The sequence below is a fragment of the Tachypleus tridentatus genome, chromosome 7 (genome assembly GCF_004210375.1).
Source record: "Tachypleus tridentatus isolate NWPU-2018 chromosome 7, ASM421037v1, whole genome shotgun sequence".
In the NCBI taxonomy this organism is placed as follows: Eukaryota; Metazoa; Arthropoda; class Merostomata; order Xiphosura; family Limulidae; genus Tachypleus; species Tachypleus tridentatus.
The window spans coordinates 32,702,168-32,719,189 of record NC_134831.1 but is presented as its reverse complement, the minus strand read 5'-3'; the positions used below and the strand labels follow the sequence as shown (position 1 = coordinate 32,719,189).

Below are 17,022 nucleotides of genomic sequence, written 5' to 3'. Positions count from 1 at the left end.
AAAGCCACAGTGAGCTATCTGCTGTGTTCATTGAGAAGAACTAACCCCTCATTTTAGCGTTGTAAATCCGAGTACTTACTGCTGTCCCACTGGGGGACCCAGTGTTTCGAATAGAGTAGTCATAAAGGTCAGTTGCCCTCCGCACTTTTGGCTAGGAGGTGCGTTAAAAAAAACACACAATAAAGTAGCGTAAGAGTTGGCCACGAGTGCTGTTGACATGCTTTCTTTTCCCTATAGTTTTCAATTCAAATTAGGAACAACCATCACGAATAATATTTGTGTTGATTTGATGCAAGCATTCAAAAGAGACAAAACTCCCTCTTTTGTCTATACGCTCAAAACTCGTCACGACTTTGCAAATAAATCTCACGTGTAGTTTTGCGTAAAATTCTAGAAGAATATTTAGTTCATATTTGCAATTTCTTCCCTTCACATGAGTGTGTGTATAATGAATAGAAAACAAAATAGGTCATTTTATTTAAAATAAATCAATTTTCGAGTAACATTATGGTCAGTTTGAGCATGTTTTATAATATTTTGAAGAAATATAAGGACTTGTATATGTAGGCATACGGTGAAAGAAGAGTAATATTTAAGAAAATGACTATTAGCACAAACAAACTATTTACTTTAAGTTTATGGCTTATTCTTTACGAGTCTCGTTCATTAATGTATCTTGAAAAGCGTTCGTGGACATCCATTTTTGGTTTTAATTCAGGAACAATTATGCTTATCCACGTCACCCCATAGGCAAAATAAAAAACAGAACAAAAAACACCTGAAATATTAGTCTGAAAGAGTCATTTTTAGGTTAATGTACATTTTAGCAAGAAGTGAAACGTTAAAGTAAAATTAAATTTAAATTTTTTTAAATGAATTAAATGAATTCATTTAAAAAAATTATTTTGATAACTTCTGGTGTCAGAGCCGAACTTGGTACATTTTAGTTGTTAGTTTTTATTATGAAAGGGCATAGTATGGATATATATTATATCATATATGCATTTAGCGGAATGAGGAAGAACGAATACTATTTCAACTTCAGCTTGGTGTCGCAACTGGAATTAGTTTTGTTGAAAATGTTTATCTAAATTGCGGCAGGGTTGAACTTTTAAAGTATTTACTTGATTTTTAACTTACGTTTTATCTATGTTTTGTGTAATAGTAGAACAAGCAAACTAACTAATGTATATAAACTAACAAGGAAAGAAATATTACTTTAATTATGTTATAAGAAGAATCAACTCTTTTAGAGAATCGCCGTATGTAGTGATATATTAATTATTGGTAGATGAGGCCAGCAGATATATGGTAGAACGTTTAGTAACAGTTCGCTATGTAAGCCTAATTAAATATTTAAGTTATTTATTAATTAAAATTTATAAAATAGCGAAAACGTTGTGCTGTTTTTAGTATAAAACACAAATGCAAGATTTAACAGATAAGTTGATTTGCAAAGAAAAATACGCTCCTCTTATTGAAACTTAAGACAGTAATGTTAAAATATTTTGGCTTGATTTACTGATTCAGTTGTCGAGCTTTTTGATCAAGTTATTTTAAACGTGAAGCAGGACTGAGGTAGGCTTTAATAAACCAGTGTAAAGATCAACATTAAATCTGTCATACAATAAAATTGTTTCAGAGTCAAAGCATATTAATCTTGTGTAACCAGTTTCATCAGAGTAATTTATAGGTGTCTTAATTAGATGCTGGTGAGAGATTAAACTATCACTATCACTTAGTATCAGACATTTTTTGTGTATTCAGACTTTGCTTTAAAGTATATAGCCTTTTATTCAGTAATATTGGGTGTTACAATTATTCATTGATGACTGAGTCTTTTGGTTGGAGATTTGTATTATGTAGTTGCTGAAATGTAGGTTTATACAGTGTTAATATCTGGTTACAGGTGATTGTGCAGAGCTAGTTTTGCTTATTAGCAGGGAACAACTTTCCCTGTCATCAGATCAAACTCTTAGAGAAATATGTCAGGTTTGATGTTGGTAGCTTTATTGTAATGTGTGGGAACATACTTGTACATCCCCAATATAAGTTAACAAGTTAGTGTATAAGCAGATGAAAAAGCTAAACATACTTTGTATATTTTCATATGTTGGATTTGTTTGAACTTCATATGAAGCTTTAATGTTTTTTCAGGAATCAGAAGTGGCACATGTATTCATTCATTAGTTTGGAAATAAAATATACACATTTTATATATGTGCACTTTTTTAACTTAAGTTTGTAGAATTATTTGTTATACAGAAAAACCCCACAGTATTAACCATTTCTGTAAAAATATATGTAAGATTATGCTGTCATGCTATAGTGATAAGCCAGTAAGATAAGTTTAACACAAAGCAGTATGTTATGCTGTTCTTAATCTTTAAAAAAATTTTTTTGTTCTAGTTTTTATTATACAAGTATAGTGTAAAGATGCACTTGCAAGATTAAAACATAGAAATGTGAATGTGAGTATAATGTTATGGTTCATTGTAATACACAAGTTGATTTACCAACTTTTTGTTATAGGATTTTTGAACCAAAATTTTTCTTTTGCATTTTTTTAACCCTTCCACATTATGAAGTAAAAATTTGTAATGATGAGGAACCCACTTGAAGTAAATATGTATTCTTAAAAGAGCTGGTATAGATATTAAAATTTTATTTTAATTAAAGTTTTAATACCCATACCAGTTGTCTTGAAAATAAATTTGAAGTAAAGATATTAGACTTCATAATTTTATCTCTACCTTCATTAAAGTTGTATTTATTTATTGTAATACAGTATCTCTGAGACAGCCTGGAACAAGCTAATGCATTATGTTTCAGATCCAACAGTGGCTTTTTAGGAAAGCTTTTGTCAGCTTTAAGGTTATAGTTTATCCATGTTTGTCATCTGTAAATTTTAGAATTATTAAGTTGATGATGAATAACAGTATGACTGCAGCAACAATGAACATTTGACATGTTTTATGTTCATTAATGAACATTTAATTCTTGAATGTTTCAGAACATACATATTCCATTTTCAGCAAGCTGTATTGAATAGGGTATATTATTAGGTACAAATATTTGTAAGGTTTAAACACATTATAAAAAAGTAATTAAAATAAAGAATAAAAGGATGACATAAATTTAAAGATAACCAAATAAACAAAGAACACAGTAATGCAACAATATTATAAAAGTATTCAGACTTGATTGTAGTGAAGTTACAGTATTATTTAAAGTTTGGAGTTCACATATGATAAATAAACCTTTAATTAAATGTTCTATACTGTGTGATAGAGGTGAAGTTACTGAAGTTTGTAATCAAGACAGAGTGGTTGGTGTTTTCTCTGTGGATGGGGATTGTGGAGTCTGGTGGATTTGATATTTTTTTTTTACCAGTTGTACTTGATACTATCATATATTGGCAGGTGTAATTGGTGTATAGTTTTTTTCCAATGTAAGTGTTATAACAGCCACCATGTGTATTTATATACGATCCTGGAACACACAGGGGTTGGTAATAGGCTTTTAGATCTGAACAGATTTTGCATTTTGAAAGATGATTTAAAACCCATTTATAGTTTAACTTCTTTATAAAATGTTTTAATTATTCTTAAAATTTTTGATTTCACTATTTAACTTTGTTTACTTCAGAAAGAAGCAATCAATCTTAATTGGTATTTATCAACAGTGTATGGTTTCATTGGAAGGTCACATTTGTAAGAAAGGAATTTCTGTGTTAGGGCTTGAGTAAAATGCAAGGGAAAGGCATTGTTTATTAAAATGTTCAGTACCAAAAATGTAGCAGGATCATCACCTTGTTGTATTCTCGTATTCTTTATTTATTTGGTTGTTCTTTAATTTACCTCATTCTCTTATTCTGAATTTTAGTTATTTTTAAAAAATGTTTATACTTCATGAATATTTGTACCTAATAATCTGTTTTGTTCTGGGTAGCTTGTTGATGGTGTATGTATATTCTGAAACATTTAAGAATTAAAGATGTGTTACTCTACATATGTGTGTAAAATGTTCATTGCTGCTGCTGCTGTTTTGTAGTTCATTGTTAAACTTTGATTCTTAGTGAATGAATCTGTCACTTCAACTTAATTAACTGGGAGTTTGTTCAGTTCACAAACAGAACACCTCTTGGAGTGTAGTTTACTGAATTTTCAAGCAGTTTTTAAAAGTTTTTATAGTTAGTCATTTCTCTTCCTTTCACTTATAACCTTTACTGTTTATATTTCAAATTACTGCCTCACTGGAATGAGACCTGATGCTATGGGTTGCTCTACCTAGATTTCTCCGTAGAAATAAATTAATTATCATTCATCTTTGTAATATTAATTAGGAATACGAGGGTGTTTGTGACCAAAAACGTCTTTAATCTGTGTGACAAATTGTTTTTCGTCTATTTAATGGTAATGTATAAAGCTATTTTATTCAATAGGCATTTAAATATATTTCTTTCTCTAAGGTTGTTTTAATAATTTATGATGAGATTAAGGCACACCTTACAATTTTTCCAGCTTATTGTAAGGTTTAAGTTATTTATTGTATTTTGAATTGCATGAAACATTTTTTTCTGTTGTATTTCATTGAAGGGAACTATATTTTATTTGTACAGCATTAGAAATAATTATGGAAACTGTTAAGTAAAGTGTATCAAAGGCCAAAGCTGAGAATGGCACCTCATTATTGAATGGAAATGAATTGTATAAGAGTACTGTTAAATGTTGGTCGTTTGCACCCTAATTTCTATCACCCAACCAATTATAGAATGACACACCAATTTATACTCTAGGCAGTCAGTCATGTTATGCTTAGTACTGTGGTCCTGTCGTAGCTTCCAGGACTAAAATACTTTGTGATAAGTGTGTACAGATCAAAGTTCTAGCTTTTAATGAAAATCAGAACTGTCCAAAATGTTTTATATTGGGGTATGTTCTTTATACGAAAGATGAATGGTAAGTAGATATTAGTAATAATCTCACTTTAAAATACATTGAGATAAAGACCAGTATGGATGTGTTGTTGTGGAAGATTCTGATGGACCAGATTCATTATATTTCATAGAGTAAAGCATATTGATTCTATTTTATATGTTAAGCTTGAAAAAAAATTGTTATATGAAAATGTTTAGGTAAATGCTAGATAACAAAATCTATAATGAGACCAGCTGAAAAATTGGAGTTTCAAATATACTGGGTTTACACTATTCTTTTATTTTATGGAACCCTTCTGTATTGAGTAGTAAAGTGCAGTATTATGAGAGAGAAAGGAACACATTGCATTGCTTATTTTGTGTAGAGTGCATTATTGATTTTCTAAGCATTAATTTCCCATTTGATGAAAATGCTGAAAATTATCAATTACAGAGAAAGTGCTCTTTTTGGTATTCAGGGGGTAACTTTATTATCTACTTTTAGTCTGTCATTGCTAATCTTCAGCTGGATACAAATATATATAAACAATGCATGTAGTTTGGTTTCAAAACTTCCACTTCATTTGAACTTTTAATGTTTGGCCTTGTTATATTTATAACTAATAGTATGTAATTTAGTTTTGAAACTTCCACTTCATGTGAAATGCCTTGTTGTTATATATGTATTAATTTATAGTTTGATTGATTCCTTTATTCAACTTGGATTGTCTTCAAAGCAGTTTCAGGTAAATATAAGAACTAGGAGTAGTAGCATTAGTGATGTTTCATCTTCTGATGTCAGCAGTGGCATCTTTCTTGTTTTTGACCAAACAAAATATTAAGTTCTGTATTTATAATTAGATAAGAGGAGTACACGTTTTGGATATTGAGGTTTTTTTTTACAATTTTTCAGCTGTTCTGTATCATTCTACTGTGTCTGAGACACAGTAATAGTAATGAATATGAAAATGAGGGGACTTTGGCCAAAGAAAGAGAAACACAAATTAGTAGATAAAGTTCAAAGTATTGTAGCAACTGTGAAATAGGCTTAATGACCTTTGTACCTTCTAATGTGGTATATTTTAAGTGTTGCTCATATACGAGTCTTTCTGTAAAAAAGTAAAAATAAAAATGGATAACATTGATGTTAATTTTTTATCTTGTTGCATGTTTTCTTTCATCTCTTTTTTTTTTTAATGTGCACAATAACTTCAGCTCCTTAAGAAAAATGAGTATTGATCATGAGATATTTTTTTGTCTAAAGCATTTACATAACTGTGTTTATGGTGCATGCCAAAAAATCATTACCAAGCCTTAGGAAGTAGTAAATAAGTTGATATTTTTGTGATGAGAAGGATTTTCCTTGAAAACAATAATATAAATTTAAGGTCAGTTTGGTGATAGTAAGATTTACAGGAAAACACATTTACTGGCCCTTTAACTTAGTTTTACAGTTTTATATCATTTTTGTTCAAATGTTATCACATTCTCTGCCTACTAAATAAGGCCTACAACCTAGATCTCTTTCTGTCTAGTCTTCACAAGAATGTTTCTTTTATAAATGCATAATTTTTCAAAATAGCTGCCCTAATCACTTCTTGTTAAAACTAAGTTGCTCATTATTAACTAATATATTTGTTAATTCATTTGAGGTACTCACTGTTCCAAAACTACCTATATACACCTGTTTCCCATATCTTGGCAGACAGAGCTCTCTTATCATGAAAGAGTTGAAAAAACTTATTTAACCCTTAACATCTTCAAATGTACCTGAAAATTATTTTGAACTCTTTTTTTTTTTTTCAGATTAAAGAGTATAAATGTTGTAGTCGCATGGTAGCACTTGATGGAATTAATTTCAAAAGGAGTGATCAAATCAACAGATCATATGCAAATAATAAACTGTGAAATAGATTAAGTCAAAAATAAACACAGTGAAAATTACAGTAAAAAGATGCAAGTAATAAATAGTAGAATCGGTTAATTCAAAAATAAAGTGAAAAATACTGTAAAATTCATTCCAAATGCTATGAGGGAGCTGAAAATGCACTACTGTTAAGTAACACACAAAAGTGTTAGAATAATTGTGTGTGTATGTGTATTGTATATATCTTTTATATCCAGGAAATATTGTTTGAAGCATTTTGAAATTATGCAGCCAATGAATAATCTTAGATGGTGTTTGGAAAATGTCTGATAGTTTAAAAGTTTCTTGTAGTGAAAAGCTTTTATGAGTTGTGGAGAGTTTGGTAAAGCATGTGATTTAATATCTATATTTTTCACATAACATTTACTTTTTGAATAAAGAAAGAACTGTAAAAAAACAAACTTTTGTGTTCATCTGTTATGCTATGGATCTCTCATTTTGTACTTTTTTTCTTTGCAGAAGTGGTGATAATTCTTACCTCCTGTTTATGTTTAATGGGAGTCTGTAGTTGAACATGACTGTTGAACAGTCTCCTGTAGAACATTACTTTCACCAGGTATATTATTTAATTCTTTTTTTATGCAGATGTAGTATTATATATGATATGTGCTATGTAATTCTTGTTTTCCTTACCACTAACATCTATATAATTTCATATTTGATATTTTATTTTTCTGTGATCATATTAAGATTGTATTTATGAAAATAATACATGTAGAATATTTACTCAAATTATACTTATAATATAAGAACTACAATTTTATACTTATAGCAGCTACCATATTCATTGTAACACAATTTTTCTTAGTTTTTGTCATGGTTTTGTTTAAACATGGTCTGGAGATAGCATGGTAACATGCTTTTGTTTGAAATAATCTAATTATTTTAATTTTTTTAAGTCAGACATGCTTTAATAAAAATTAGCTTTTATATTTTTAACATTATTATACATGTCCATTCATAAAGAAAACAACTCCTCATCAAAATTGTAAAACCAGAGCATATCTTGTATCACGAAAGAAAGAGAACAATTATTTAACAACCAGAAGTTGTGCATGAGTTATTTTTTTAGTTTCTATATTATTTAATAACGGTAAATGGAAATATGCCCCAATTATACTTTGTGTTAAGTTTCATCGGGTATGTATAGAGGTTGTTTAAATGTTTTATTTATTTACAACTTCAGTTGCACGTAGTTTCTGTATAAAAGTTACAAATATGTAGTGTAAGAAACTTAATGCTATTCTCAAAATATGAAATATGGATTTGTTTTGTCAAGGTTAAAAATTCATAAACTGGTTCAAAACTAAATTGGTTTATTACTTTTTGTCAAACAATGTAGTTAAGGTATAGTATGAGGTGGAATTTCATTTATTTGTAAGCCAACTTCAGTAATAAATTATTCACTACAGCTGTAATCTTCTTGTTTATTAATTATGACTGTTTCCTTGTGATACAAGTGCATATGGAAGTGCCTTCTACATTCCCAGGGACCCTGCTAGAACAGTTTACAGGCTTCAAATTGTAACACTAAGTTGTAAAGAGGTCCTTTCAAATGTGCCATGCCTATTCAAAACTACAGATAAACTGATTAAAAGGGACTCGTAAGCAATATATATTTAAATGAAAGTTTTTGGAGTCCAAGATGGACCAACTCTATAACAAATTCTGTAGTACAGTTCCATTGTATAGCTCTGGATGTAGAAGGCCTAAAACCTAAGAATCTGACAGTTTTATTTTTTTACCTTTTGTACTTATTACATTGAAACACAGTTGTCTGTAAGCCAGTAGTGCTTTATAAAATGAGTTGATTTTCTAGTACTGGAAATTATTATAAAATATTCAATATGTCTATAATGGTGTGCTTAAATTACATTCTGCTATTAATGTTAATAAAGATTATTCAGATTCTTTGTAGTTTATGAATAGTGGTATCAGCTTTCACAACAGGGATTTGTAAAATTTAAACAGTTGTGAAAAGCTGTTGAGTCTTTTTTTTCTCTTTAAACAGCAAAGCTTTTGATGCTGAAAGGTTATACTTTAGTTAGCTGAAATTGATGAATTACTGTATTGCTTACTTTATGCTGTAAATTTAAGGGTGTTTCAACCACAACCAGCTTGAAGGTCAGTCTTATGTTTGTTATTTATGTCATATATTTATTTGCTGCTGCTGAGCTTCTTTGACCATTTCCCTTATACACATCCAGATAAATTGTCTATTCTTTCAACTAGTCACATACAGAACATATTCTTTGTTAAAATTTCAAGTATAGTTAAATCTTGGAAATTTACAGATCAGAAACTAAAGATCTCAATTTTTTTTTTGTTTTCCAGATTTGTTTGGTAATTTCACCAGATTATATGTGCTTTCTTGCTTTATATAATCATCTGTAAATATTAACAATATATTGAATTAACTATACTCATTACTGGGTTGAATTTTAGTTTCAAGCTAAGTAAGTAGCTTTTTCTAATTAAAGTTAATACACATGTTTTTGTGTTAATTTATTGTAAGGATAAACAGGTGAAACCACAAGAAACCCCAAAACAAGCAGGAAGTAGTGCAAGTGTGATTGATCTGACCAGTGAGGTGAGTGACAAGGAAGATGACTTGCAAAAAGCCATCGCTCTCTCTCTTCAAGATCAAAAGGGAGTGTTAGGAGGACAGATATCAATGGAAGAACAAGATATTAGTAGGTGAGCAGTGTCTAAAGAAAGTTTACTACATGAAATTATTATTAATTTTATTGTAACATTGTGGAGTAATAGCAAGTTACATAGAATGATGTAAGTAGCAATGTAGTGTGTTTTTCAGTTTTTTCATACCAAAGAGGAAAAGAAAAGAAACATAAATCACTCTTTTCTAAAAGTTTTTTTGATTTATTAATTTGTAAACACAACTTCAATAAAATAATGGAATATCTATTTGGTATAATGAGATTAATGGAAGTTGTAGTGCCATTGTGATCTATACATGAGTATGTATATACTAAGCTGAAGTGATTGGTTATTTTTAACAAGATAAAATTTAAGATTTTTTATTAAAAAGGTATTTAAGTGATGTAAAAATTTTAATCCTTCATGTATTTGTATTATGAATGTTTCAGCTTTCCAGTTTAGTTTTAACTAACACTTGGTTTTAATCCAATAAAACTAGCCACTTTTAATTTGCTGTCTGTTGCTGGCAGAAGAATGGCTGAGGCATAATTATTCAAGTTATTTTTTGTGAAATAACTGAAGGTGCTGGCCCACTAATGGCTCAGCTGTAAGTCTGGTAATTTATAACATCGAAAGTTGAGTTTCATTACCCATGGTGGGCACAACAGTCAGTTGTAGCAAGGGATTATTTCTTAGGAGATGATGAAATGTTTGTATGTACACAAAAGTTATGATTTTAGAATTATAGTGTGTTCCACATGGAAAGGAGTTTCTCTGACTTAATGGGAACACTGTTCTGTATTTTCTATAGAGTCCTTGAAGCAAGTTTGGCTGAAACTAAGGTGGCAGGGACAAAACGAAAGCGAGGAGAATTGTGGCAAGACCCTGCTAATCCTCATGATAGGAAGAGAAATAGCAATTGGCCAGTAGGCTTGAAGAATGTTGGGAACACCTGCTGGTTTTCAGCTGTGATACAGGTAAGTTTTATAGTTATTATAACTTGTTGTGATATATATGTTTGTGTGTGTATAGAATATTAATACTTAATAGTCAAGTAATTTAAAATCAAATCAAAAAGAAGGACTGTGTTAAAAAGAGCCAATCCAAACCACTAATTAATCGTATTTTTAATAATCAAAAACAAGTCTAAACAAAAAGGAAAAAACAACATAAAAATGAAACCAGATAGAAGACAACTTGCCCAATAACCATGTAGAGTTTCACATAAAGTCTGATTTATTACTGCAGAAAGTCTGTAAACTTCCTATTGAATACAGTAATATTTTGTAATGTAAAAGTATTTACAGATACTCATTTGTGCAAAAAGTCTATAAACTGGTTATTAAATACTGAAAGTGGTTAGTAAAACCAAAATGCTAGGGTATATTTTGTAATGTAAAAATGCATACAGGTACTACAATGAATAACATTTGAAATTAAAATATTACATGTATTAGAAAGGAAATTGAATAATGACATGAGTATTTTGCTTCAGTATATTGTATGCATTATACTTTCAGTTAATTCTTTATTTCATGTAACACCATTGCATGTTGTTGACCTTGTACATGTATATAAATATAGTACATTGTATGCTTAAGATGTACGGTATATAGTATATGAGCTTAACCAGATAGATTACTTCTTTTAGTATTTGTAGTAGTAGAAAAGTATGTGTAAAGGAGTATGGTAATTTTACTCTTCAAAAATAGAAAACAAAATTAAATTTTAATGGAAAGTAGGAATCGGTTAATTGTTTTGTTTCCTTTTTATAGCAATTCTATGAATAACGAATGATCACTACTTTCTGTTAAAATTGATTTATTTTTTCTGTTTATTTGTTCATTTTTGTGTGTCCATGGAATGAACATAACATATATAAACTTTCAGTATAGTCATATCCCTGATAGTTATAACGATTACAATAATTAAAACAACAATTAAAAATTTGTAAAATGTAATCCTTACTTTGACCTACAGGTAAGCTGCCAAAGTAGGGATTAGGTTTTATAAACTTGTAGTCATAGTTTTAACTCTTGTTCCATTATTGTTTGTGGCAGAATCTCTACTTCATTTTAAAATTTATAATTTTTTTTAATACTCTTGTTTGTTTTCTTTTCACATTAAACCTGTACAAAGTATGTACTTTACCTTTGTAAAGTGTCACGTGTCTATCCAGTAATATATAGCTCCATCTTTTGGGTTGAATTGGATTGAAAAGATATTTAAATATGTGCATGATATGTTTACCATTTATATTATACCTGTTTATATTATACCAGTTATATTATATTATATATGGATTTTTATTGGAGTATCAGAAGTGGAAACTCTGACCATTTAAGTAAACCAGAGACATCTTATAGATATAATCCTAGCTGTTTAGGCATTAACCCCACTGATGTGATTAGGTGGGTAGGTAGCAGATAAAAATGTTGCTGTTGTAGAAATGTTTGAATTTTTATACTCAAAATGTGAACAACCTGTTTAGTGTGTTGTTAGTATATGAGTGCAAAATATATCATAACCAATACTTTGAATGGTCAGTTTTTCACATGGGAAATAGATAGGCTGGTTTATAGGCATGTCAATCATTTGGAATCCTTGTCAATCCCTACTATTAAGTATTACCTTACTTAAAACAAATAGCATTTAGTTTCAGCTTTGAAAATTCATATTGTTTAATATTGTTTTTTATTGCATTCTTCATTTGTAAATTTTCCAGAATTTTGTCAGAAGGTACTTTTTGGAAAAAATAAGTATACTTAATTTTGATTTAAAATTTCAATTTTAAGAACATACCTTCACATACACACAATTGGTACATTCAGTTATGAGATTTTCTTGCCATTAGTGCCCATTATAGTGCCTGCCTCTCACTCTGAAAGGGTTCTTCCTGTGATGTGGTCTCTCTACTCTGTTTTTTTTTGAGGGGGAATTCTCTCAGTGAGGCACATTTCTCATCACTGTCTTTTGGTCTTCAGTTTTTTTATCCTTTGGCCATATTGGCTGATCCTTTTAGCCAAGACCAATCTTACTTTTTTTTCTATACCTGTCCTCCTTCAGGCCAGGAAATTCATGATTTTTAGTGCAAGGCCAGAAAAAATTCACTGGGAGGGCACTATGACCAAGTGCACGTTAATGTTAATGGAATAGAAATGACTTTCTTAATTAGTTTAGTAAATATGGCATTAATTTTTTCATTGGTGACTTGGGAAGCTGGCCTATCCTTTCAGGTTATATTTATCAGGTAGGTGAGTATTAACTTTTTTAACCCTTTTGCAACAGGTCACTGGTCAAAGGCCATGTCATTACGTTTGTTGATTTGAATTCAAATTTTGATTGAACTACTATTTTATGAATTTATTAATATATTAGGTATCAAACCGTAGGTTATAATTCAAACTCTAATATTATATATGAGTTAATTTCTTAATTTAGAAGTAAATATTAAAAAAACACATCTAAATGTTGATTTTTGTGAGACGTGGTATGTTGAATGCAGTACTTGTTAAAATTAGTTGTTTGTGATGTCAAAATCTAAGTCCATAGTTTGGTACAAATTAGGAACTAAAATGACCAATATTGAGAAGTTAGAACATAAAATATAAGAACCTTATATCTTTTCATCTTTTTGTTTTGCTTATGTACTTTAATCAAACAGTGGCCCTGTTCACATCTTTCCATTTTTAGAAATGGTCACTTGTACACACTTACTACAATATATAATGTGAATAAACAACTTACAGCTCAGAATGTTCCCATAGTCATTTTCTCAGCCATTTTAATCTGTGAAAAGGCTATGATGCTCTTTCAAACCAAGATTTCATGGAAGTAGGTTGTGTAATTAGTCTACTTGAAGTTTCTTACTTTATGTATATCTAAATACAGCTTAGCTACTAAGCTTAATAGCTTATAGCAGAATTTTGTGGTATCAGTCTAGTTAGTTATGAATTTTTGGTTATTAAACTGTTAATAAAAAAATTTTGTTTTTATATCCTCCACATGCCAAATTTTAAAAGGCTTAGCAATTTATGTCTGGCAGCAACTGAGTTCAGAGGTTGTAGCTAAAAGTTTCATAACTTCTTTGGAAATAGTAATAATCTATATGCACATGTCTGTAAAAATATAATTTAAATGTTACTGTATAATACAAAATACTAGTCCACTCTAACATTGCCAAGATCAGGTCAGTTGTATGTTACTGGATATGATAACATAAGTGCATGTGCACTGCATCAATGCAAGATTTAAACTACTTAGACTAAACATTTGTATTTTAATGTTATAATGTATAGGCATTCTAGCATGAAAACAAAAATGTATTTTCTAATTTTCTATGGTGGTTATGAGTTCAATCAATTGGCAGACCCCACAGAGGGTTCAAACATATAAAGTTTTACTGAAAACAAATATTTGAAATGTATTTAGGAGGTTTTAGAGATTACACAAATAACATTTGAGTTTTTTGGGACAAAGAATAGTTTTTTAAATCATAACATGAAATCACCTCATGCTTGGACTAGTAACCAAACAGACTCAATAATTTCACAAACAAATCTTCAGCAAAATATTTCATTAAAAAATATGATTTTTGAATACAGAACGCTTATAATCTTTCATAAAAATTTTGTGAACTGCACATATTTTATCAGAAGTTATGGTGTAAATATTTAATGTGTATATGTATATGAATTCGTACATGTGGTACTGAGGTCGTTGCGAAAGGGTAACCAGTGAGATTTATGAAGTAGTAGTACAAAGCTTTAAGATAAAAGAAAAAGAGGTAGTATACTGATCTAAAATGTCCTCTGACCTTAATAAGATTTCTAGTTTTTACCCCATCCTGACCTCTCTTCACTTGTTAATTTGTTTAACTTTGAGAAGAATAAAAAAAAAATCTCTGGGAGGAAAAGCAAAGTGTTTTGGAGGTTTTTGAGGATTGGTCATCTGATGACTTTACAAATTTCAGGCATCTCTATCAACTTACTAGTTTATCCAATTTTGATAAAGATCAGTGTTACACATAAAGAGAACAAGTGCTTTTATAAGATTTCTAGCTTTTGCCTCTCCTGACTACAAATGACCTTTGGCCTAAGAAGTGCATACAACTTTTATGCATTTATTACTTTCCATTTATTACTTTGTCTAACTTTGAGAACAATCAGACAAAATCTATGGGAGGAGAAGTATAAAGGCCGAATTTCTACCAACAAACTTCAACACCATTGTGCCTCTCTACGTAATAGAGATTGATGAAAATCAATTACATGGTCTCCAAACAGCAGCCCTTTGAAAATCTTGATGGCAAATAGATAGATAGAAAGATGTATTGCTACAATATAAGATCAACATCCCATTTACAAACAATATTACTACTGGTATTTTTTTGCTTCTTTCTAATGAGGGGTAGTGCTTATAAACAGCAAACTGAGCAAAAACTACAGCACAGTACATGGTCATGCATTGCACAACTTGCTACTTATAATTTGGTAACACTAACTGTAGCTAGCTTATGTAGTAGGCCTGACCCTTTGGTGGTTTTGCACATAAAATTGATCAAACTGAATCGTTGAAACTTCCTTTTTCTCTTTCTTTTATAAAAAAAATTGGAATGTAATTTCATATTTATCAATGGGGGAAAAAGTTCACATTTCTGGTACTAGAAAAAGTTTCATGGCATTCTTCCATTAACTTGCTCTTTCTTTTTTTGGCATATTTAGTGCAGGGAGTATTTGCAGTTGTATGTTTCACTCTGACCAGCATATGTACACACTGACTTTGATTGTCATGTACTGCTGCTGCTCTGGGTCTTTGTGTAAGTTCTGAAGATTTCTTGTTAGATTGCCAGTTTGAATTGCTTGCTATTGCTAAGAGCCTGAGTTATGATATGACTCAATGGACTGCATTAATGTTTTATTGCTGATCACAGCAAAAACTTCGCTCCTTACACTATGTGCATTTTATGTGACATATTTATTTCAAGATAGTTTCTGTAAGTTGTGAGTGTAGTATTTGTGATCCCTGATGGGTTTTCCCCTTTACAGCTGTTTGCAATACAAATTTAGGTCATGAGGGCACAACAGTCAAAGGAATACTGAAGGGTGGTCTTTGTGATCATAGATTTTAGTGATTTTGTGGAGGCACTATGGCTTTTTTAAAAATATGGTAGCAATTGCCACTATGGCCACTGTGAATTTCCTGCCTAGCTTTCTGTTGTCTCCTGTCTCATGTCCTCACTTTGATACTCAAAACTGTTTGTCAGTTACAGTTGGTGGTGTCTCTTTGGCAGGCTCAGACTACATTTCCTCTGTTACTTCATTTGGTATCTTGGCCTACTCCTTCCCAGCTGCTTTCACACACTTCTCTGGCTTTGACCACATCACTTTGCTAGGGGTATGGTACTTTCATTTTCCCCTTGGTGTGACTCCTATATGTGGTGAGGGAACCTCCCAAGGGAAGTTCAGTTCTTTCAGTTGACCTCCTCAGGAATCTAAACATCCAACCATGTGTTTGATATGCATGGTTACCCATGAAGGGGAGGAGAGGATCCTGGTGGTTGAGGTGTACAACTCTTAACACACCACTTTGACCTTGAATTCCTGTAGACGGGTGGCCATTGGGAGGCTCCTCTAGGGTCAATTGACTGTTCCACTTGGGCTAGAGTCAACCAAGTACCAGTGTTGGATGTTCTCAGCATGTCTTGTGAACATTGTATCTGATACTGGTGTTTGGGTAAAGTGTTCACAAAGCCCTGACATTTTTGCAAAGTCCTTGTTTGGCATTGTATTGCATTCCATGGTAGTGGGGTCAGTGGGCACCAAAAAAATTCTTTTTTTTATTATGGATCCTACAAATCCTAAAAAACTTGAATAAAATAATGAAGAAACAGCCCATAGGTAAACAAACACATGCTGAAGATTCTGAGCAGCAGTTTTCAACTTCTGTAACACCTGTACCTCATTTTCTTATATTCTCTTTCAGACAAACCTTTAGGGCAAATGTCTTCCTTTTTCATTCAGAAGGGACTAGAGGGACTTGCTGGCTCTCCTGTTGGTCAAAAAGCTTTGCTCTGGTGATATATTAGAGGAAACATCCACATCTCAACACAGTGAACTCCTCTTGCATTTATAGGCAATTGGGGATGTATCTGATGAGGTTATGCCTCATGCTACTTTGAATTTGTCATGAGGAGTTATTGTTGAGAGGGATTTGAAAAACATCCCCGAGCCAGAGATTCTCACCGGTTTTTCCACCCAAGGAATTTCTGCAGTGAGGTGTATCTCCACTTGCAGGGATGGAATTATGATGCCAACCAGTGTCCTCTTTTTAACATTTACATCACTGCATCCACCTGCCACCATCAAGGCAGGTTATCTAAATTGCAAGGTACAGCTATACATTCCAAACTCTCTTGGATGTTTCTAGTATCAGCAGTTTGGTCATTCAAAGACATCATATTGTGGTTCCTTGATATGTGCTTGTTGTGATGGCAAGGACTGTGATACCTATGAGTATT

At 31.1% G+C, this 17,022-nt stretch overlaps 1 protein-coding gene across 2 annotated transcripts in view; it reads left to right on the top strand.

The window, feature by feature from the left end:
- The first annotated feature begins 969 nt into the window (after positions 1 to 969).
- Positions 970 to 17,022, top strand: part of LOC143255383 (ubiquitin carboxyl-terminal hydrolase 25-like) — a 57,251-nt gene continuing 41,198 nt past the window's right edge. Inside the window, exons 1-4 of one of the 2 annotated variants that reach the window (XM_076510953.1) lie at positions 970 to 1,116; positions 7,305 to 7,401; positions 9,361 to 9,542; positions 10,315 to 10,480. In XM_076510953.1, the coding sequence (XP_076367068.1) occupies positions 7,360 to 7,401; positions 9,361 to 9,542; positions 10,315 to 10,480 (390 nt within the window). In that variant the 5' untranslated portion in view covers positions 970 to 1,116; positions 7,305 to 7,359. Of the gene's footprint in view, positions 1,339 to 7,304; positions 7,402 to 9,360; positions 9,543 to 10,314; positions 10,481 to 17,022 lie in introns of both variants that reach the window. The other variant, XM_076510952.1, reaches the window with a different exon arrangement.